Source organism: Mobula hypostoma, chromosome 27 (genome assembly GCF_963921235.1).
Source record: "Mobula hypostoma chromosome 27, sMobHyp1.1, whole genome shotgun sequence".
Classification (NCBI taxonomy): Eukaryota; Metazoa; Chordata; class Chondrichthyes; order Myliobatiformes; family Myliobatidae; genus Mobula; species Mobula hypostoma.
Window position 1 is genome coordinate 38,431,582 of NC_086123.1, and position 23,484 is coordinate 38,455,065.

The 23,484-nt window shown below is 45.7% G+C and overlaps 1 protein-coding gene across 1 annotated transcript in view; it reads left to right on the forward strand.

Annotated features, from left to right (window-relative positions):
* The window catches only part of LOC134338400 (seizure 6-like protein), a 445,108-nt gene that overhangs the window by 258,649 nt on the left and 162,975 nt on the right, over positions 1 to 23,484 (forward strand). Inside the window, exon 4 of the mRNA XM_063034201.1 lies at positions 8,974 to 9,166. Within this exon, the coding sequence (XP_062890271.1) occupies positions 8,974 to 9,166 (193 nt within the window). The remainder of the gene's footprint in view (positions 1 to 8,973; positions 9,167 to 23,484) is intronic.

A 23,484-nucleotide genomic window follows, 5' to 3' on the forward strand; every position in this document is an offset into this window, starting at 1 on the left:
CAATAAAATTGCAATATTGAAGCAGTTTCAATTTCAGTGCAATATATTTTTGTAACAGAATTACCACCCACAACTAGTCAGGAATTAAATGAGTGATTTCTTCTGGTACATTGATTCATTGTAGTTCAGGCTTGTGTCCATAATTCCAACAGCATCCAACACTAATAAAATAGTTACCTTTCTTCTTATTTCTTTCCTCATGTATTTGCAGTTTGTTGTCTTTTGCACACTGGTTGGTGTGGCCTTCCACTGATTCCATTATGGGTTTACTGAGTAAGCCCACAACAAAACGAATCTCAGGGTTGTATATGGTACTTTGATAATAAATTCACTTTGAACTCTGAACCTCCCTCAATGCCCTTTATTGTCTTTATTGTCACATAGTGTATGCAGAGCAGGAAGAAGTAGACAATACTTCAATGATTTTGCGTGACAAGGTAGCGTAGCAGTTGCAGAGTTGCTTTATAGTGCTAGTGATCTCAGATCGGAGTTGATTCCCGCTGCTGCCTGTCAGGAGTTTGTATGTTCTCCCTGAGATTCCGATGGATGCTCCGGTTTCCCCCCAAATTCCAAAGACCTTAGGTTAGGGTTAGTGAGTTGTGGGCATGCTAATCTGGTGTCAGAGGTGTGGCAACATTGGGAGGCTGCCTAATCCTTGCTGATTTGATTTGATCAAACGGAACATTTCACTGTATGCTTCAATATACGTGTGACAAAAAAAGCTAATCTTACCTTACCTCATTTTGTGTATCAGAACTACCAAAGCAATGACCTGGTCACAAGAGGCCCAAAAGTATTCCTCAAAGGTAAATTATTTAGTCAGTGTTGCATTGCAAATCAGAAGTACATTATTACAAAAGCAGATTTACAGGAATACAACTGAGTTTTGTAACTGGTATCAGAACTAGCACCAGGCAGTGGTTGTGAATAGTGTAAAGGAATTTAAAGAGAAGTTAGATAGACCATAAGACCATAAGACATAGAAACAGAGTTAGGCCACTTGGTCCATCGAGTCTGCTCCGCCATTCCATCATGGCTGATATATTTTCCTGCTCAACCCCATTCTCCTGCCTTCTCCCCATAAACTGTGATGCCCTGACTAACTGAGAGCCTACCCAATGACTTGGCCTCCACAGCCTTCTATAGAAATGACTTCCACAGATTCACTACCCTCTGGCTAAAGAAATTCTTTCTCATTTCCATTCTAAATGGATGACTCTATTCTGAGGCTGTGGCCTTTGGTCCTAGACTCTCCCACCATAGGAAACTTCCTCTCCACATCCACTCTGTCTAGGCCGTTCAATATTAGATTAGATTAGATTATGAGAACACTCAGTCCTCTTACACTGTCATTTAGAAATGCACATATGCATTAAGAAATGATACAATGTTTCTCCGGAGTGATATCACAGAAAACAAGACAGACCAAAGACCAATACTGACAGAACCACATAATTATAACATATAGTTACAGCAGTGCAAAGCAATACTGTAATTTGATAAAGAACAGACCATAGGCACAGTAAAAAAAAGTTCTCAAAGTCCTGAGTCGATCGACTCCCGAGTCCCCGATAGCAGGCGGTAAAAGGGGGAAACTCCGTCATAAACCTCCAGGCACCGTCAACTTGCCGATACCTTGGAAGCAGCCGACCCCAGCCGAACCTGAGTCCATCCTGAATCTATCTCATTTAATAGATCTCAATGAGATTCCCCTCATCCCTCATCTTTTAAACTCCAGCGAGTTCAAGCCCAGGGCCATCAAATGCTCCTTATACATTAACCCTTTAATTCCTGTGATTATTCTAATAAACCTCCTCTGGATGCCCTCCAATACCAGCACATCTTTTCTTAGAAAAGGAGCCAAAAACTGCTCAGAATATTCCATGTGCAGTCTGACCAATGCCTTATAAAGCCTCAGCATCATGTCCTTTCTCTTATATTCTAGTCCTCTCGAAATGAATGCTGACTGCCAACTCAACCAGCAAGGTAACCTTTTGGGTATCCTGCACAGTAACTCCCAAATCCCTTTGCACATCTGATTTTAGAATTCTCTTCCCGTTTAGAAAACAGTCTTTGCCTTTATTCCTTCTGTCAAAGTGCATGAGCGTACACTTCCCAACACCATATACCCCCTGCCACTTTTTTGCCCATTCAGCCATTCTGTCCAAGTCCTTCTCTAGCCTCCCTGCTTCCTCGACACTACCTGCCCCTCCCAAAAACCTAACCACAAAACCACGAATTTCATCATCCAGATGATGTAACGTGTAAAGAAACGGTCCCAAATCCAACCCCTGAGGAACACGACTTGTCACCAGCAACCAACCAGAATAGGTCCCCTTTATTCTCACTCTTTGCTTCCTGCCAGTTAGCCAATCTGAGACCATAAGACCTTAAGACGTAGGAGCAAAATTAGGCCATTCAGCCCATCGAGTCTGCTCTGCCATTTCTTCATGGCTGATCCCAGACCCCATCCAACCCCATACACCTGCCCTCTCACCATATCCCTTGATGCCCCAACCAGTGAGGATAGGGTACGTGATGACCTCTCCCCGGCCATAATGCTGGTCCACACTGTCCTGGCGCTCAATGGCCAGAGGTCACAGAGGCACCATGAGGAGATGGAAGTGTGGGATTGGTGGATTGGCGAAGGCCAGCTGGGCTGAATCGTGAGCCCATTCAAACAGCAACCGCGGAGGGGAGCGTATTTCAGTGAATGACAGCAAGCACGCGGGAGGTCGATGTGGAGTGGGAAGGTTGGAACCTGCAGGCTGTTGAGAGAGTGAGGCTGGGGACGGAGGGGGTTTGAGGTAAAGCGCAGTTAAAAAAAACTTCATGTTATTAGGTCATCATGTCAAACCAGATGCTTAAAGTGAACCCCAACTCAATATCAGCGGTTATAAATTATGTATGTTTCCTCCCATTACATTTCTCTACAAAGCCCCCTCCCCAGAATTCACTAAAACTGGTGTAGTGAGCCTTTCCGGAGCTCGGACAAGGAGCCCAGATGGATCCTATATTCTATGGGTGGAGGAACTGCAGGGGCTTCTGGCTCTTTCAGGGATGAGTTGACATGCTCATGGTCATGTCATGATGCCAGGGGCATGACAGCAGAACCCTCCAAATCTTGGTGGGTCGGCTTAGGGCAATCTACCAACATATGGTCAGGTTTACCCCTCCTTTCTATAATAAAAGTCTTTTCTCTCTGTTCCGAAACGTAGAATAGGCCATTGTAAGGAAGCTTAAGGAGATTTTGGTGTGTGTCATGGCAGACGAAAACAAACAAGGTGGAGTGTAGGTCAACAGGAACCCAAGCGTACTGAACGCCATGATGGGAGGCAGGAATCGGTGAAAAGGAATTGAATTTACTGAGGAGGGTCGAAAGCTCTTGAAAAGCCAGCCCAGGCAGTTGTGGGTCAGGAATAAAACCACCTGGCATTCATAATGGCTGCCCGTACACCAACTCAGCCACAGATGTCACCAATGCTAGCGGGACGACCTCTAGCCACCTGGTAGTAGGGTCCATTATTTAGATTAGATTAGATTATGAGGACACGCAGTCCTCTTTTATCGGCATTTAGTAATGTATGCATTAAGGAATGATACGATGTTCCTCCAGAATGATATCACAGAAACACAAGACAAACCAAGACTGAAAAACTGACAAAAACCACATAATTATAACATATAGTTGCAATAGTGCAAAGCAATACCATAATTTGATAAAGAACAGACCATGGGCACGGAAAAAAAAGTTTCAAAGTCTCTCGAAAGTCCCATCACCTCACGCAGATGGTAGAAGGAAGAGAAACTCTCTTCCTGCCATCAGCTTCCAGCGCCGCAAACTTGCTGATGCAGCATCCTGGAAGCACCCGACCACAACAGATTCTTGAGTCTGTCCGAAAACTTTGAGCCTCCAACCAGCCCTCCGACACCAAGCACCAAGCACCATCTCTGCTGAGCGCTTCAACCCCGGCCCCAGCAACAGGCAATAGGCAAAGCCGAGGATTTGGGGCCTTCCCCTCCGGAGATTCTCGATTGCACAGTAGCAGCGGCAGCGAAGCAGGAATTCCAGAAGTTTCTCCAGAAGTTCCTCTGTGCTTCTCACAGCTGTCTCCATCAAATCAGGATTGTGCACGCCATCCTACTTCACAAATACAACATGATTTCGGAACGGCCGCATGCGCTGCGTCGCGCCACCATCTCCTCCTCCCCTCAATTCTCCTCATGGTAAGGAAGTGTGTAAAACCATGGGGGGGGGGCATGTAGGGAGAGAACCAACCAAGTCCACACTGACATGATCAAACTGTCACTCCGGGCACTCAAAAGTGTCGATGGCACCCGAACATGACGGCTGATTTTCGCTCCCTGGCACTCACCACAGGCTGTGCCCCTATTATACACGCCCTTCCTAAGGAAGTGCCACACGAACTTAGAAACATAGAAAACCTACAGCACAATACAGGCCCTTCAACCCACAAAGCTGTGCTGAACATGTCCCTACCTTAGAAAGTACCTGAGGTTACCCACAGCCCTCTATTTTTCCAAGCTCCTTTTCCTAAGCTATTATTTACTTATTTATTATTATTCTTATCTGTTTTTCTTTTGTATTTGCAGAGTTTGTTTTTTCGCATATTGGTTGTTTGTCAGTCTTTGAGTGCAGTTTTTCATTGATTCTATTGCATTTCTTTGTTCTACTGTGAATGCCCGCAAGTAAATGAATCTTGGGATAGTACATATGGAATTTCCTTTGATACTGAACTTACTTGGAACTTTGGCTCTCGACATGGAATCCTGATTTCTACAGCAGAGCGAAATTTTCATTCCCCATTAGTAAGAAAGGAGGTGATTGTCTTACAGGTTTGGGTGAAGAATTTCACAAGGTTGAAAAATAGTAGAATAACATTCGTGGTATTTCTGTTGCAGCTTGTTTCTGGCCCCCTGTCACTTGGCAATATTGAGTTCCAGGAACCTAAATAATTTTTTTAATGCAATTGAAATAGTCTGTTTCCTTTCCTTTGATTGGCCTTGACAATTACTGCAGGAGATAAATGGCACGGTGCAGAATTAAATTGAATTAGATTGCATAGAAATTGAATTTCCCTGCTCTAGGATGACAATTAATGAAATGACTTTTTCTTGGATCATTGGGCATGACTTTGAGCTGTTTGCTAGACTATTGTGGCTCGGAAGAAGCTCACGAGGTCTAGCAAAAGATTTCAAGGTGAAATGCACTGAGTTCACAGAAATAACTAGCTTCTTTCCTCATTAAACTGAAGAGTGGCATTGACAGGGGAGGGTTTATTTGTGCTGCCGTCCACTAAAGCATCAGGTCCTCCCAATGCAGAAGGGTGGCACTGTATCTAGTGGTTAGCAGTTCCAGCACCAACTGGGACTCAGTTCTTGCCTCTGTCAATTCTTTGCCGTGACCACATGGGTTTTCTCTTGGTGTTCCAGCTTCCTCCCGCATTCTGATGATGTACAGGTCAGGGTTAGTAAGTTGTGGGCACGCGTGACGACGCTGCAAACTGCCCCCGCCACAATCTTCACCGAGTTGATCTGACACAAACAATGCATTGCACTGTAGGTTGTACACACACTGGACACATGACAAATTCAATCCTTACAAAACTAACAAGGGAGCAGGATTCCAACAAGTTCCTCATGTTATATCAGCAGAGACATTCCAATCTGCTAATTAAATTTGCTGACGATACTACACTGATTGGCCGAATCTCAAATAATAATGAGGCAGCCTACAGAGAAGAAGTCATCACCCTGACACAGTGGTGTCAAGAAAACAACCTCTCCCTCAGTGTCGCAAAAACAAAGGAGCTGGTTGTGGATTACAAGAGGAATGGAGGTGGGCTAACCCCTATAGACATCAACAGATCTGGAATTGAGAGGGCAAACAGCTTCAAGTCCCTCGGCATAAACATCACCAAGGACCTCACATGGTCTGTACATACCGGCTGTGTGGTGAAAAAGGCACAACAGCGCCTCTTTCTCCTCAGACTGTTGAAGAAGTTTGGTATGGCCCCCAAATCCTAAGAACTTTCTATAGGGGCACAACTGAGAGCATCCTGACTGGCTGCATCACTGCCTGGTATGGGAACTGTACTTCTCTTAATCGCAGGATTCTGCAGAGAGTGGTGCGGACAGCCCAGCGCATCTGTAGATGTGAACTTCCCATGATTCAGGACATTTACAAAGACAGGTGTGTAAAAAAGTCCCAAAGGATCATTGGAGACCCTAGTCACCCCAACCACAAACTGTTCCAGCTGCTACCATCTGGGAAACAGTACCACAGCATAAAAGCCAGAACCAACAGGCTCCAAGACAGCTTTTTCCGCCAGGCCATCAGACTGATTAATTCATAAGACCATAAGACAAAGGAGCAGAAGTAGGTCATTCGGCCCATCGAGTCTGTTCCGCCATTTTATCATGAGCTGATCCATTCTCCTATTTAGTCCCACTCCCCTGCCTTCTCACCATAACCTTTGATGCCCTGGCTACTCAGATACCTATCAATCTCTGCCTTAAATACACCCAATGACCTGGCCTCCACTGCTGCAACAGTTTGTGGGTGGGGTGACTAGGGTCTCCAATGATCCTTTGGGACTTTTTTACACACCTGTCTTTGTAAATGTCCTGAATCATGGCAACAAATTCTATAGATTCACCACCCTCTGACTAAAAAAATTTCTTTGCATTTCTGTTCTGAATGGGCGCCCTTCAATCCTTAAGTCATGCCCTCTCGTACTAGACTCCCCCATCATGGGAAACAATTTTGCCACATCCACTCTGTCCATGCCTTTCAACATTCGAAATGTTTCTATGAGGTCTCCCTTCATTCTTCTAAACTCCAAGGAATACAGTCCAAGAGTGGACAAACGTTCCTCATATGTTAACCTTCTCATTCCCGGAATCATTCTAGTGAATCTTCTCTGTACCCTCTCCAATGTCAGCACATCCTTTCTTAAATAAGGAGACCAAAACTGCCCACAGTACTCCAAGTGAGGTCTCACCAGCGCCTTATAGAGCCTCAACATCACACCCCTGCTCCTATACTCTATTCCTCTAGAAATGAATGCCAACATTGCATTCGCCTTCTTCACTACTGACTCAACCTGTTAACTTTAAGGGTATCCTGTATGAGGACTCCCAAGTCTCATTGCATCTCAGAACTTTGAATTCTTTCCCCATTTAAATAATAGTCTGCCCGTTTATTTTTTCTGCCAAAGTGCATAACCATACACTTTCCAACATTGTACTTCATTTGCCACTTCTCTGCCCATTCTTCCAAACTATCCAAGTCTCTCTGCAGACTCTCCGTTTCCTCAGCACTACCGGCCCCTCCACCTATCTTTGTATCGTCAGCAAACTTAGCCACAAAGCCATCTATTCCATAATCCAAATCGTTGATGTACAATGTAAAAAGAAGCGGCCCCAACACTGACCCCTGTGGAACATCACTGGTAACCGGCAGCCAACCAGAATAGGATCCCTTTATTCCCACTCTCTGTTTCCTGCCAATCAGCCAATGCTCTATCCACATATGTAACTTTCCCGTAATTCCATGGGCTCTTATCTTGTTAAGTAGCCTCATGTGTGGCACCTTGTCAAAGGCCTTCTGAAAATCCAAATGTACAACATCCACTGCATCTCCCTTGTCTAGCCACTGACACAAATGTATTTCTATGTTATATTGACTGTCCTGTTGTACATACTATTTATAATAAATTACTATAAATTGTACATCGCAAAGATTTTTATTCCTCATGCATATGAAGGATGTAAGCAATAAAGTCAATTCAATTCAAAGGTGCATCTTTAGATATAAACTCCTTTAGGATATCAAGGTAAAGATGATATAATCATGCACATCTTGTCTTCCTTAAAAAAGTGCCCAGATATTCGAGTACAAAATATTCTTCTCTTCGACATGAGTGGTGATCACCCAGTCATATCTAACCACTTACTTCTCTGTGTAAAAAAAAATACCCCTGATACCTGCCCTAAATGTTTCTCCATTCACCCTAAAAGGATGTCCTGGTGTAAGCCGCTGTTCCCCTGAGGAAAAGGTGCTGGCTGCCCACTCTATCTAAGCCTCTTATGATCTTATACACCTATTAAGTCACCTCCCTTCCTCTTTTGTTCCAAAGGGAAAAGCTCTAGATCACTCGGTCTTGCCTTATCTGATCCAGGTGTTTTACCCAGTTCTAGATCCAGTGTGGCTTCTCCCCTGCTCTGCCTGTCCATACACAGCACTGTGCAAAAGTCTTAGGCACATATACAGTACAGAGCTAGGGTGCCTAAGACTCTGCACAGCACTGTATTTGTCCATGTGGAGCGGAGAGCCAGTTTGTAAATCTGGCGGGAGCAAAGGACGTTGGGAAAGGTGAGGGCGAAGCACCTGTCGCGGGAGGGGTGCAGAGGAAGAGTGCCAGGTGAGGGGTGGGAGAGGAAGAGTGCCAGGTGCCGAGGTGGGGGCAGACACACCCAATCCTGAAACAGCATGCAAGGTCATTTGGTTTATTGATTAGTATAGAACGTACCTCTGGTGCTTCCCGCTCCCTGCCCTCCTCCTTCCCCTTTTCCCAACCATGATTCACCTCTCCCTGCCCCCTTCCTACTCTCAGTCACCAACAGAGACCCGTATCAGAATCAGGTTTATCATCACTCACATATGTCATGAAATTGTTTCTTTCTGTGGCAGCAGTATAATGCAATACATAAAATTACTACAGTACTGTGTAAAAGTCTTAGGCTCCCTCGTTGTATATATGTGCCTCAGACTCTTGCACAGAAATTCTTCCTGGACACACTTAACAAATTCTGCCCCATCTAAACCTTTTGAATTAAGGAAGTGCCAATCATTATTAGGGAATATAAGACACGTTTTCTAACCTTGTATGTTTAATTGCTCCTTGTAAGGTGATTGCCACTGAGTCTTTGTGCTGTGCTTGGTTTCAGGTTAAAACTCTGAACCTCTCTGAAGGGGAGCAGCTCTCCATCCTTGGGTTGGAGGGTGGCAGCTGGATAGTTCTGGCCAACCAGGTGCTGCTGGTTGAAGGTCAGGTGATCCGAAGCCCGGCCAATACCATTTCAGTGCACTTCCGTTCATTCCAGTATGGAGGCATCGGATCGTTCCGGCTTCACTATCAGAGTAAGCAGTGGGCATGGCATTGGAAAACTGGGAACAAAGACTGTGTTGATCATATTTGTGAAGTGACTGTAAGAGAGTAAGTCTGTATTATAATTATCAGACCCATCGGGGATGCAGGTGATGGAGGGAGGGTATCTAGCTAGTGCATAAACACCCTTTAAAAGTTGAATCATTTACTATGTCGGGTCTCTTCACAATCTTGCAGCTGACATAATATCACTCTGGGTTGAATTTCATCTGCCCTTTGACTGCAGAGTTTACCTCCCTACTTCACGGCCAAAGCTATTTCTCTCCGAGCTTACTGCATATTAAAGTTTGTGTGATTTTCCTACTGTGAAGGTCTACACTTTTTTTCAATTGTGGGTCATGAGAATGGATCAAAACTGTGGTGGGTCCAGACGCAGCTCATGGCAGTTCTTTCTTCCATTCCAAAGTACAAACATTCAACACAACTCTCTGTGCTACCCTATGCATTGAAAGGAACTTCAATTCCGCAGATGAGCTGAGGAGATAAACCCATCGAGAATCGTGGAGACAGAGACTGCAGCTGCTGCCGTCTGTATCAACACTCACAGGCAAGATCTGTGGAGAGAAATAGGCAGTCAGCATTTCAGGCCAAAGCCCTTCAGAATTATGCCTTCTGGAAAGCAATGGAGGCAAGATGAAACCAAAGTCCAAAAGGAGAAATATTGCAGATGCTGGAAATCTGAAATAAAACTGGAGAATCTGGAATCTGTAGAGAATGGAACTGTGTTAACATTTCAGGCCAATGATAAAATCATGGGTGAGAAAAGGCATTCAGGTGTAAAACACACACACAAAATGCTGGAGAAGCTCATCAAGTCAGGCAGCGTTTATGGAGGGAAATAAACAGGACTGATGAAGGGTCTTGGCCCAAAATGTTGGCTATTTATTCCCCTGCATAGATTCTGCCTGCCTTGCTGAGTTCCTCCGGCATTCTGTGTGTGTGCTGGTCAAGATTTCCAGCATCTGCAGAACCTCTTGTGGAGATAATTAATAATTAAATAACCTGGAGTCAGTTTGGTCATCTTCTCATCTCTTCGTCCTTTCAATTCTGCCTGCATTCTGTGAATAAGTGAGAAAATACAGATACTAGAAACCCGAAATCCAGTAGTTGTTGGAAATGCTCAGTGGGTCAGTCAGCAATCATGGGGAGAGATCTGGCCCTAAATACTGCCTGACCTACTGCATATTTCCATCAATTTCTGTTGTTACGTCTGAGTAATCTACTGTCTGAGAGCAGCACTCACAAAATGCTCCAGGAACACAGCAGGTCAGGCAGCATCTTTGGAGAGGAATAAAAAAGATTTTAAAAGTGTTATTGTGTTTGAATGCACACCCATACAATATGTGTTTAAATATAATTCTGTTTAGCATGGCGGATTCGTTTTGATACGATGAGTAATTAGCTCCCAATGGAGTTCTTGTCTACAACAATGAGTCATAGAAAAATGCAGCACAAAAAGACAGACCCTTCACCTCACTGACTATCACCCACATAGTTTGTCTTTGAAATTAACTGTGATGCAATATTCTGGATTGAAAATTGAAAATTTATTGCAGCTCTTAGCCGCCTTTGGTTTTATGTCAGACACTAACGTTAACAATAGAAAGGTGCAAATCTGCATCTAATTCATATGTCTCAGTTTTTTTTTGGGATCTTTAAAAATAAATTCTCAGAACCTTTGGTTGACTGAACATACAAGACTGCTTAGGGAATGATACATGGATGAACACACTTTCAATCCCATTATAAAATCCATTATCTGCTTACAGCCGCTCACTGCTTTATATAGAGAATTCTTGACACAAGTATAATCCTGATGCAGGCTGGATATTTCTTCAGATTCCAGTCATACAAGCTTAGGGTCAATCGTCTGCACCACTCCAAGTACTATAGGAATGTATTGAAAAGAATATATAGATCAGTTACAGCTATGTGCAGAAATGGCAAATGGAGTTTAATTCGAGCTACTGTAAGATGTTGCACTTTGGGAAGTCTAATGTAAAGACGTTAGTGGAGATCTGTCTATCAAAAGAGTTGCAAGGCACTCCTTCCCTTTGCTAGCCTGCAGGTCACCTCTGGGCGAGGTGCAGCACCGATCAGGGTCATGTGAAGCCATGGGAGCAGGTGGTGGATTGTCGTATGAGTATATCACAAGTCCTGGTTATACAACCACTGGCATCAGCAGACAAACTCTGGAGAGCATTGATAATGGCTGGGGTCACCTATCTTGTACAGACACTGCTCAGAAGAAGGCAAACCACCTCTGTAGAAAAATTGGTCAAGAAAAATCATGGTCGTGGAATGATCACCCATACCATATGTCATAGCGCAAAATGATGATGCCATGTAACACAGCGCATAATGATGATGTTATATGCCACAGCACAAAATGATGATGTCATATGACATGGCATAAAGCAATGATGTCATACAACACAGCAAATAATGATGATGGCATACGATACAGCACAGAATGATTATGTCATATGATACGGCATAAAATAATGATGTCATACAACACAGTGCATAATGGCGATGATGAATGACAGGAGGATATATATATATATAGTTAAAGGCTTGGGGCCTTAACAATATTGATGTAAAGAAGGATCTTGTGATCCAAGTACATAACATTTGAAAGTAACTATGCATGTAGACAAGGTGGTCAAGGCAGCTCATGGCCTGTGTGCTTGCTTTCATTGGTCAAGGCAGAAAGTCATGTTGACACGATCTAAAACTTTGGTTAAGCTGCACTGGAAGTATTGTATGAAATTCTGGTTGCCTATTACAAGAAGACTGTGGAGGATTTGGAAAGGCTGTAGTTGAGGTTTTCCTGTGTGCTGTCTGGATTACAGTGTGTGTGTGTGTAATTGGAATTGTTTTCTCTGGAGTCAGAGGTTGAGGGGAGACCTGATAGAAATTAATAAAATTGTAAATGGCATCAAAAGAGTAGACGGTCCCTGGATAGAAGTGTCAGATAGTAGAGTTCGTGCGTTAAGGTGAGAGAAGGATAGTTTAAAGGAGATGTGCAGGGCGAGTGACTGGAACACGCTGCCAGAGTTAGCAGTAGAGGCTGATACGACACGGTGTTTGAGAAGCCGCTAGACAGACACATGAATCTGCAGGGAATGGAGGAATATGCATCACGTACAGGTAGAAGAATTTGGATTGTGGTTAATGCAGACATCATGGGACAAAGGCCTGCTCCCTGCCGCACTGCTCTGTGTTCGATTTGGTTGTTGTGTAAGGCTTCCAATCATGGAAATGAGGAAGCAAAAGTTGTACTTTGATGTTTTAATCAGTTGCCATCTGCATCAAACAATGAAAATGGTATGACAGACAGCAAACAGTAAAGAAGACTCTGAGAACCTTCCATTTAAAGCATGTGGGAAAGTTTAAACCAGGCAAATCAATCTTCCCGGACAATACAGTGGCTGGAGGGTAGTTTATCCATTAATATTGTATGTACATAAAATCAAGTGATTTTCAGCAGGGTGGTCTCTAAGCTGGACTGATGAGGAAATTAACAAATCATCTTCATTCTAGCTAGCTATGGTAGTGACAGCACAGTTGTGTAGAGATAAGATAATGCTCTTTCAGTGCCAGTCACTTACACTGTCCTCTGTAAGAAGTTTGTAAGTTCTCCCTGTGACCATGTGCCTTTCTTTCAGTTTCCACCCACATTCCAAAAGGTTTTCAGGTTAGTAGGTTAGTTGGTCACACGGTGTAACTGGGTGGCACTCAGGTTAGTAGGTTAGTTGGTCACACGGTGTAACTGGGTGGCACTCAGGTTAGTAGGTTAGTTGGTCACACGGTGTAACTGGCTGGCACTCAGGTTAGTAGGTTAGATGGTCACACGGTGTAACAGGGTGGCACTCAGGTTAGTAGGTTAATTAGTCACACAGTGTAACTGGGTGGCACTCAGGTTAGTAGGTTAGTTGGTCACACTGTGTAACTGGCTGGCACTCAGGTTAGTAGGTTAGATGGTCACACGGTGTAACTGGGTGGCACTCAGGTTAGTAGGTTAGTTGGTCACACGGTGTGACTGGGTGGCACTCAGGTTAGTAGGTTAATTAGTCACACGGTGTAACTGGGTGGCACTCAGGTTAGTACGTTAGTTGGTCACACTGTGTAACTGGGTGGTACTCAGGTTAGTAGGTTAGTTGATCACACAGTGTAACTGGCTGGCACTCAGGTTAGTAGGTTAGTTGGTCACACAGTGTAACTGGCTGGCACTCAGGTTAGTAGGTTAGATGGTCACACGGTGTAACTGGGTGGCACTCAGGTTAGTAGGTTAGATGGTCACACGGTGTAACTGGGTGGCACTCAGGTTAGTAGGTTAGATGGTCACACAGTGTAACTGGGTGGCACTCAGGTTAGTAGGTTAGTTGGTCACACGGTGTAACTGGCTGGCACTCAGGTTAGTAGGTTAGTTGGTCACACTGTGTAACTGGGTGGCACTCAGGTTAGTAGGTTAGATGGTCACACGGTGTAACTGGGTGGCACTCAGGTTAGTAGGTTAATTAGTCACACGGTGTAACTGGGTGGCACTCAGGTTAGTAGGTTAGTTGGTCACACTGTGTAACTGGGTGGCACTCAGGTTAGTAGGTTAGTTGATCACACAGTGTAACTGGCTGGCACTCAGGTTAGTAGGTTAGTTGGTCACACAGTGTAACTGGCTGGCACTCAGGTTAGTAGGTTAGATGGTCACACAGTGTAACTGGGTGGCACTCAGGTTAGTAGGTTAGATGGTCACACGGTGTAACTGGGTGGCACTCAGGTTAGTAGGTTAGTTGGTCACACGGTGTAACTGGCTGGCACTCAGGTTAGTAGGTTAGTTGGTCACACAGTGTAACTGGCTGGCACTCAGGTTAGTAGGTTAGATGGTCACACGGTGTAACTGGGTGGCACTCAGGTTAGTAGGTTAGTTGGTCACACTGTGTAACTGGCTGGCACTCAGGTTAGTAGGTTAATTAGTCACACGGTGTAACTGGGTGGCACTCAGTTTAGTAGGTTAATTAGTCACACAGTGTAACTGGGTGGCACTCAGGTTAGTAGGTTAATTAGTCATACGGTGTAACTGGGTGGCACTCAGGTTAGTAGGTTAATTGATCACACGGTGTAACTGGGTGGCACTCAGGTTAGTAGGTTAGATGGTCACACTGTGTAACTGGGTGGCACTCAGGTTAGTAGGTTAGTTGGTCACACGGTGTAACTGGGTGGCACTCAGGTTAGTAGGTTAATTAGTCACACGGTGTAACTGGGTGGCACTCAGGTTAGTAGGTTAGTTGGTCACACAGTGTAACTGGCTGGCACTCAGGTTAGTAGGTTAGTTGGTCACACGGTGTAACTGGCTGGCACTCAGGTTAGTAGGTTAGATGGTCACACGATGTAACTGGGTGGCACTCAGGTTAGTAGGTTAATTAGTCACACAGTGTAACTGGGTGGCACTCAGGTTAGTAGGTTAGTTGGTCACACGGTGTAAATGAGTGGCACTCAGGTTAGTAGGTTAATTAGTCACACGGTGTAACTGGGTGGCACTCAGGTTAGTAGGTTAGTTGGTCACACAGTGTAACTGGCTGGCACTCAGGTTAGTAGGTTAGTTGGTCACACGGTGTAACTGGGTGGCACTCAAGTTAGTAGGTTAGTTGGTCACACTGTGTAACTGGCTGGCACTCAGGTTAGTAGGTTAGATGATCACACGGTGTAACTGGGTGGCACTCAGGTTAGTAGGTTAATTAGTCACACAGTGTAACTGGGTGGCACTCAGGTTAGTAGGTTAGTTGATCACACGGTGTAACCGGATGGCACTCAGGTTAGTAGGTTAATTAGTCACACAGTGTAACTGGGTGGCACTCAGGTTAGTAGGTTAGTTGATCACACGGTGTAACTGGATGGCACTCAGGTTAGTAGGTTAATTAGTCACACAGTGTAACTGGGTGGCACTCAGGTTAGTAGGTTAGTTGGTCACACGGTGTAACTGGGTGGCACTCAGGTTAGTAGGTTAGTTGGTCACACGGTGTAACTGGGTGGCACTCAGGTTAGTAGGTTAATTAGTCACACAGTGTAACTGGGTGGCACTCAGGTTAGTAGGTTAGATGGTCACACGGTGTAACTGGGTGGCACACAGGTTAGTAGGTTAATTAGTCACACAGTGTAACTGGGTGGCACTCAGGTTAGTAGGTTAGATGGTCACACGGTGTAACTGGGTGGCACTCAGGTTAGTAGGTTAGTTGGTCACACAGTGTAACTGGGTGGCACTCAGGTTAGTAGGTTAGTTGATCACACGGTGTAACTGGGTGGCACTCAGGTTAGTAGGTTAGATGGTCATACAGTGTAACTGGCTGGCACTCAGGTTAGTAGGTTAGATGGTCACACTGTGTAACTGGCTGGCACTCAGGTTAGTAGGTTAGATGGTCACACGGTGTAACTGGGTGGCACTCAGGTTAGTAGGTTAGTTGGTCACACGGTGTAACTGGCTGGCACTCAGGTTAGTAGGTTAGTTGGTCACACAGTGTAACTGGCTGGCACTCAGGTTAGTAGGTTAGTTGGTCACACGGTGTAACTGGCTGGCACTCAGGTTAGTAGGTTAATTAGTCACACGGTGTAACTGGGTGGCACTCAGGTTAGTAGGTTAGTTGGTCACACGGTGTAACTGGGTGGCACTCAGGTTAGTAGGTTAGTTGGTCACACGGTGTAACTGGGTGGCACTCAGGTTAGTAGGTTAGTTGGTCACACGGTGTAACTGGGTGGCACTCAGGTTAGTAGGTTAGTTGGTCACACGGTGTAACTGGGTGGCACTCAGGTTAGTAGGTTAGATGGTCAAACGGTGTAACTGGGTGGCACTCAGGTTAGTAGGTTAGTTGGTCACACAGTGTAACTGGGTGGCACTCAGGTTAGTAGGTTAGTTGGTCACACAGTGTAACTGGCTGGCACTCAGGTTAGTAGGTTAGATGGTCACACGGTGTAACTGGGTGGCACTCAGGTTAGTAGGTTAGATGGTCACACAGTGTAACTGGGTGGGACTCAGGTTAGTAGGTTAATTAGTCACACGGTGTAACTGGGTGGCATTCAGGTTAGTAGGTTAATTAGTCACACGGTGTAACTGGGTGGCACTCAGGTTAGTAGGTTAATTAGTCACACGGTGTAACTGGGTGGCACTCAGGTTAGTAGGTTAATTAGTCACACGGTGTAACTGGGTGGCACTCAGGTTAGTAGGTTAGTTGATCACACAGTGTAACTGGGTGGCACTCAGGTTAGTAGGTTAGTTGGTCACACGGTGTAACTGGGTGGCACTCAGGTTAGTAGGTTAGATGGTCACACGGTGTAACTGGGTGGCACTCAGGTTAGTAGGTTAATTAGTCACACGGTGTAACTGGGTGGCACTCAGGTTAGTAGGTTAGTTGATCACACGGTGTAACTGGGTGGCACTCAGGTTAGTAGGTTAGTTGGTCACACGGTGTAACTGGGTGGCACTCAGGTTAGTAGGTTAATTAGTCACATGGTGTAACTGGGTGGCACTCAGGTTAGTAGGTTAGATGGTCACACTGTGTAACTGGGTGGCACTCAGGTTAGTAGGTTAATTAGTCACACAGTGTAACTGGGTGGCACTCAGGTTAGTAGGTTAGATGGTCATACGGTGGAACTGGGTGGCACTCAGGTTAGTAGGTTAGTTGGTCACACTGTGTAACTGGGTGGCACTCAGGTTAGTAGGTTAGTTGATCACACAGTGTAACTGGCTGGCACTCAGGTTAGTAGGTTAGATGGTCACACGGTGTAACTGGGTGGCACTCAGGTTAGTAGGTTAATTAGTCACACGGTGTAACTGGGTGGCACTCAGGTTAGTAGGTTAGTTGGTCACACGGTGTAACTGGGTGGCACTCAGGTTAGCAGGTTAGATGGTCACACGTTGTAACTGGGTGGCACTCAGGTTAGTAGGTTAGTTGATCACACGGTGTAACTGGGTGGCACTCAGGTTAGTAGGTTAATTAGTCACACGGTGTAACTGGGTGGCACTCAGGTTAGTAGGTTAGATGGTTACACTGTGTAACTGGGTGGCACTCAGGTTAGTAGGTTAATTAGTCACACGGTGTAACTGGGTGGCACTCAGGTTAGTTGGTTAGATGGTCACACGGTGTAACTGGGTGGCACTCAGGTTAGTAGGTTAATTAGTCACACGGTGTAACTGGGTGGCACTCAGGTTAGTAGGTTAGATGGTCACACTGTGTAACTGGGTGGCACTCAGGTTAGTAGGTTAGTTGATCACACGGTGTAACTGGGTGGCACTCAGGTTAGTAGGTTAGATGGTCACACGGTTTAACTGGGTGGCACTCAGGTTAGTAGGTTAGTTGATCACACGGTGTAACTGGGTGGCACTCAGGTTAGCAGGTTAATTATCATACGGTGTAACTGGGTGGCACTCAGTTTAGTAGGTTAATTAGTCATACGGTGTAACTGGGTGGCACTCAGGTTAGTCGGTTAATTAGTCACACGGTGTAACTGGGTGGCACTCAGGTTAGTAGGTTAATTAGTCACACGGTGTAACTGGGTGGCACTCAGGTTAGTAGGTTAATTAGTCACACGGTGTAACTGGGTGGCACTCAGGTTAGTAGGTTAATTAGTCACACGGTGTAACTGGGTGGCACTCAGGTTAGTAGGTTAGATGGTCACACGGTGTAACTGGGTGGCACTCAGGTTAGTAGGTTAATTAGTCACACGGTGTAACTGGGTGGCACTCAGGTTAGTAGGTTAATTAGTCACACGGTGTAACTGGGTGGCACTCAGGTTAGTAGGTTAATTAGTCATACGGTGTAACTGGGTGGCACTCAGGTTAGTAGGTTAATTAGTCATACGGTGTAACTGGGTGGCACTCAGGTTAGTAGGTTAATTAGTCACACGGTGTAACTGGGTGGCACTCAGGTTAGTAGGTTAGATGGTCACACGGTGTAACTGGGTGGCACTCAGGTTAGTAGGTTAGATTAGTCACACGGTGTAACTGGGTGGCACTCAGGTTAGTAGGTTAGTTGGTCACACGGTGTAACTGGGTGGCACTCAGGTTAGTAGGTTAGTTGGTCACACGGTGTAACTGGGTGGCACTCAGGTTAGTAGGTTAGTTGGTCACACGGTGTAACTGGGTGGCACTCAGGTTAGTAGGTTAGATGGTCACACGGTGTAACTGGGTGGCACTCAGGTTAGTAGGTTAGATGGTCACACGGTGTAACTGGGTGGCACTCAGGTTAGTAGGTTAGATGGTCACACGGTGTAACTGGGCTGGCACTCAGGTTAGTAGGTTAGATGGTCACCCGGTGTAACTGGGTGGCACTCAGGTTAGTAGGTTAGATGGTCACACGGTGTAACTGGCTGGCACTCAGGTTAGTAGGTTAGTTGGTCACACTGTGTAACTGGGTGGCACTCAGGTTAGTAGGTTAGTTGATCACACGGTGTAACTGGGTGGCACTCAGGTTAGTAGGTTAGTTGGTCACACTGTGTAACTGGGTGGCACTCAGGTTAGTAGGTTAGATGGTCACACGGTGTAACTGGCTGGCACTCAGGTTAGTAGGTTAGTTGGTCACACGGTGTAACTGGGTGGCACTCAGGTTAGTAGGTTAATTAGTCACACAGTGTAACTGGGTGGCACTCAGGTTAGTAGGTTAGATGGTCACACGGTGTAACTGGGTGGCACTCAGGTTAGTAGGTTAGATGGTCACACGGTGTAACTGGCTGGCACTCAGGTTAGTAGGTTAGATGGTCACACTGTGTAACTGGGTGGCACTCAGGTTAGTAGGTTAGTTGGTCACACGGTGTAACTGGGTGGCACTCAGGTTAGTAGGTTAGTTGGTCACACGGTGTAACTGGGTGGCACTCAGGTTAGTAGGTTAATTAGTCACACAGTGTAACTGGGTGGCACTCAGGTTAGTAGGTTAGATGGTCACACGGTGTAACTGGGTGGCACTCAGGTTAGTAGGTTAATTAGTCACACAGTGTAACTGGGTGGCACTCAGGTTAGTAGGTTAGATGGTCACACGGTGTAACTGGGTGGCACTCAGGTTAGTAGGTTAGATGGTCACACGGTGTAACTGGCTGGCACTCAGGTTAGTAGGTTAGATGGTCACACGGTGTAACTGGGTGGCACTCAGGTTAGTAGGTTAATTAGTTACACAGTGTAACTGGCTGGCACTCAGGTTAGTAGGTTAGTTGGTCACACTGTGTAACTGGGTGGCACTCAGGTTAGTAGGTTAGATGGTCACACGGTGTAACTGGCTGGCACTCAGGTTAGTAGGTTAGTTGGTCACACTGTGTAACTGGGTGGCACTCAGGTTAGTAGGTTAGTTGGTCACACTGTGTAACTGGGTGGCACTCAGGTTAGTAGGTTAGTTGGTCACACTGTGTAACTGGGTGGCACTCAGGTTAGTAGGTTAGATGGTCACACAGTGTAACTGGGTGGCACTCAGGTTAGTAGGTTAGTTGGTCACACGGTGTAACTGGGTGGCACTCAGGTTAGCAGGTTAGATGGTCACACGGTGTAACTGGGTGGCACTCAGGTTAGTAGGTTAATTAGTTACACAGTGTAACTGGGTGGCACTCAGGTTAGTAGGTTAGATGGTCACACAGTGTAACTGGGTGGCACTCAGGTTAGTAGGTTAATTAGTCACACGGTGTAACTGGGTGGCACTCAGGTTAGTAGGTTAATTAGTCACATGGTGTAACTGGGTGGCACTCAGGTTAGTAGGTTAGTTGATCACACAGTGTAACTGGGTGGCACTCAGGTTAGTAGGTTAGATGGTCACACAGTGTAACTGGGTGGCACTCAGGTTAGTAGGTTAGATGGTCACACAGTGTAACTGGGTGGCACTCAGGTTAGTAGGTTAATTAGTCACACGGTGTAACTGGGTGGCACTCAGGTTAGTAGGTTAATTAGTCACACGGTGTAACTGGGTGGCACTCAGGTTAGTAGGTTAGTTGATCACACAGTGTAACTGGGTGGCACTCAGGTTAGTAGGTTAGATGGTCACACAGTGTAACTGGGTGGCACTCAGGTTAGTAGGTTAGATGGTCACACGGTGTAACTGGGTGGCACTCAGGTTAGTAGGTTAGTTGGTCACACGGTGTAACTGGGTGGCACTCAGGTTAGTAGGTTAGTTGGTCACACTGTGTAACTGGGTGGCACAGGCTCTTGTTCGGAAGGACCCATTACCGTACTGTATCTCTGTCTTTAAAAAGGTGACTACATTATTCGGACTAATTCTACTTCAATGGAAAGGAGAACAAAATGCCAGTGGGCTCAGTGGTGAGAAATGGACAGTTGATGCTCAAGCCAAGACCTTTCATCTGGAGGAACTCCAGAGATGCTGAATACCTCCAGTGTTTTGCTTGTCGCTGCAGATTTCAGCATCTGCAGTCTCTTGCGTCTTTCTCTTAATTGTACTCCAAGCAGACTGAAAGCATTTGAAGGCATATTGGACTATGTCATTTTTCACCTGGGTGGTCGGTTGAGTCATGAATTAGGAGAAAATGCCTTGCATTTATCCAATGCCTTTCATAACCTCAGGAAATCCCAAATTGCTCAGCAAATGAGGTGTTGTTCATGTATAGACACTGCTGTAATGTAGACTATACTGCCGGCAATTTGCAATCTGTGTGCTCCCAGACACTGCAATGTGATCATGAATCATCCTGACAGAAAGACAAATATTAGCTGGGATGTTAAGGGAATTCACCAACCCTTCTTTCCTCAGGGTCGTGCCATGGAAATTTTAGCAGCCATCTGGGAGATTAGATCTCACAGCTGCAGTTTGGGAATATATGGAAAAATGCGCAACCCCTGACTTAGCGAAGATGAGAGACTTGGCTTTCTGGGTGGGATGTGGCCCACATATGAATCTTAAACAAAATGTATCATGCAGATGCTGGAAACCACGAGCAATACACACACAAAACTCAGCAAGTCAGGGGAGTAAACGGTCAATGTTTCGACCCTTCAACAGGACAACAAAGGAAGGGGGCAGAAGCCAGAATATGAAGGTGGGGGGAGGGGAAGGAGTATGAGCTGGCAGGTGACAGGTGGAACCAGCTGAGAGGGAAGAGGGGTGAGCAGGAAAGGGATGGGTGGGTGAGAGGGAATAGCTGGGAAAAGTAAAGGGCAGTAGAAGAAGGCCTCTGATAGAAGGGAACAGTGGACCAAGGAGGACAGGGAAGGAGGAGGAGGTGAAGGGCTGGTTCAAAGGGAAGGGGTGATAGAGTAGCCAGACAGCAAAGAGGAAAGGTTGTGGGGGATGGGGAGAGAATTACCAGAAGTCAAAGGAGTAGATATTCCTGCCATCAAATTGGAGGCTACCAAGATGGAATATGAGGTGTTGCCCCTTCAGCCTGAATTTGGCCTCGTCATGGCAGTTAGAGGGGGCCACGGACTGAATGTCAGAATGGGAAATTAAATTGAAATACGTAACCATGGGAGATCCTGCCACTTGCCGTGGACGGAGTGAGGGTGCTCAACAAAGCGGTTCCCCGATGGCTGGCTTTTGCTTTGTATCTTTGTTTAGAACCCTATGGGTCCCAACTACAAAATCAGGCTGTTGACTGTCAGCAAGACGAGAAGAGATAAACTCAGTCCATCTGAAGAGGTAGATCTCTGAAGCTAAAGTTATTGGAGGATTTTTAGAACACTACAGCGCTGGAATAGAGAGTTTGGCCCACAAATTTGTGTCAAACTGATTAAATTAGGAATCAGATTAATCGACTGCATGGTGGTACTCCAACACTGCTAGGCAGATTCCAGCAACACTTTCAGTACGCTGGATGAACTCAGCAGGTCGGGCAGCATCAGTTGGAAACGATGAGTCGACGTTTCGGGCCGGAACCCTTCGTCAGGACTGAAGAATGAAAGACGGGGAAGGATTTGAAGAATGCTTGTAGCTTCAGTTGAAAGACCAGTAATATGAAAGACAACGGGGTGGGGGAGGGGAAGCATTGACATCATAGCCCTGAAAACAATGGCCTTCTTCTACTACCCATTGTTTTCAGGGCTATGACGTCAATGTTTCCCCTCCCCCACCCCCTTTGTCTTTCAAATTACTGGTCTTTCAACTGAAGCTACAAGCATTCTTCAAATCCTTCCCCGTCTTTCATTCTTCAGTCCTGACGAAGGGTTCCGGCCCGAAACGTCGACTCATCGTTTCCAACTGATGCTGCCCGACCTGCTGAGTTCATCCAGCATACGGAAAGTGTTGCTTTGATCACAGCATCTGCAGATTATTTTGTGTTTAGGCAGATTCTAGTGTGCAGCTGTCGCTCTCTATTAATGACAGATGAAATGGTCCCAACTTAGAAAGGCTGAATGCTTCCATCAGGGCTGGGAATGACTGGCTCATTGGCCTTTAACTAACATCATCATGTACCGTGTCTATGTCATCATCATTATGTGCCTGTCTATGAGATCATCATCATCTACCATGTCTATGACACCATCATAAAGTGCTGTGTCTATGACATCACCATTATGTGCCATGTCCATGATGTGGGCAATCATGGTCTTTCCATGACCATGATTGTTTTTTGGCAAATTCTTCTACAGAAGCAATTTTGCCATTGCCTTCTTCTAGGCAGTGTCTTCACAAGATGGGTGACCCCAGCCATTATCAATACTCTTCAGAGATTGTCTACCTGGTGTCAGAGGTCACATAACCAGGACTTGTGATTTGCACCAGCTTCTCTACGACCATCAACCACCTGCTCCCATGGCTTCACGTGACCCTGATCGGGATGGGGGGGGGGGTCTACACTTTGCCCATGGGTGACTTGCAGGCCAGCTGAGGAAGGAGAGCACCTTACACCTCCTTTGATAAAGGCGTACCTCCACTCCACCACCCAAATTATAAACCAGTAAAATTCTTACCAATAAGGAAGGCTCATTTGGACCAATAGTTGGAGTTTTGTTTGAACGTAGCCCTTAACTCTACAGCAGACTCAGTTTGGTCTAAGATGCAGCATATAACCCTATATTAAAACTTTTCTTTAAGTTCATAATTGACACTTGTTCACCGAGGAAAGCATCCGAACTGGATGATTTTACACTTTCTTGTCCACCTGCACTGCGCTCCTCTGTAGCTGTTACACTTCATTCCGCATTGTTATTGGTTGACCTCGTTCTACCTCAGTGCTCTGTGTAATGATCTGATCTGTATGAACAGTATGAAAGACAAGCTTTCCATTGTACCCCGGCACATGTGACAATGATGCCCCGGCATCAATATTCTCTGGGCACCTGCTTCGTTTCCCCGGTACATTATTCATA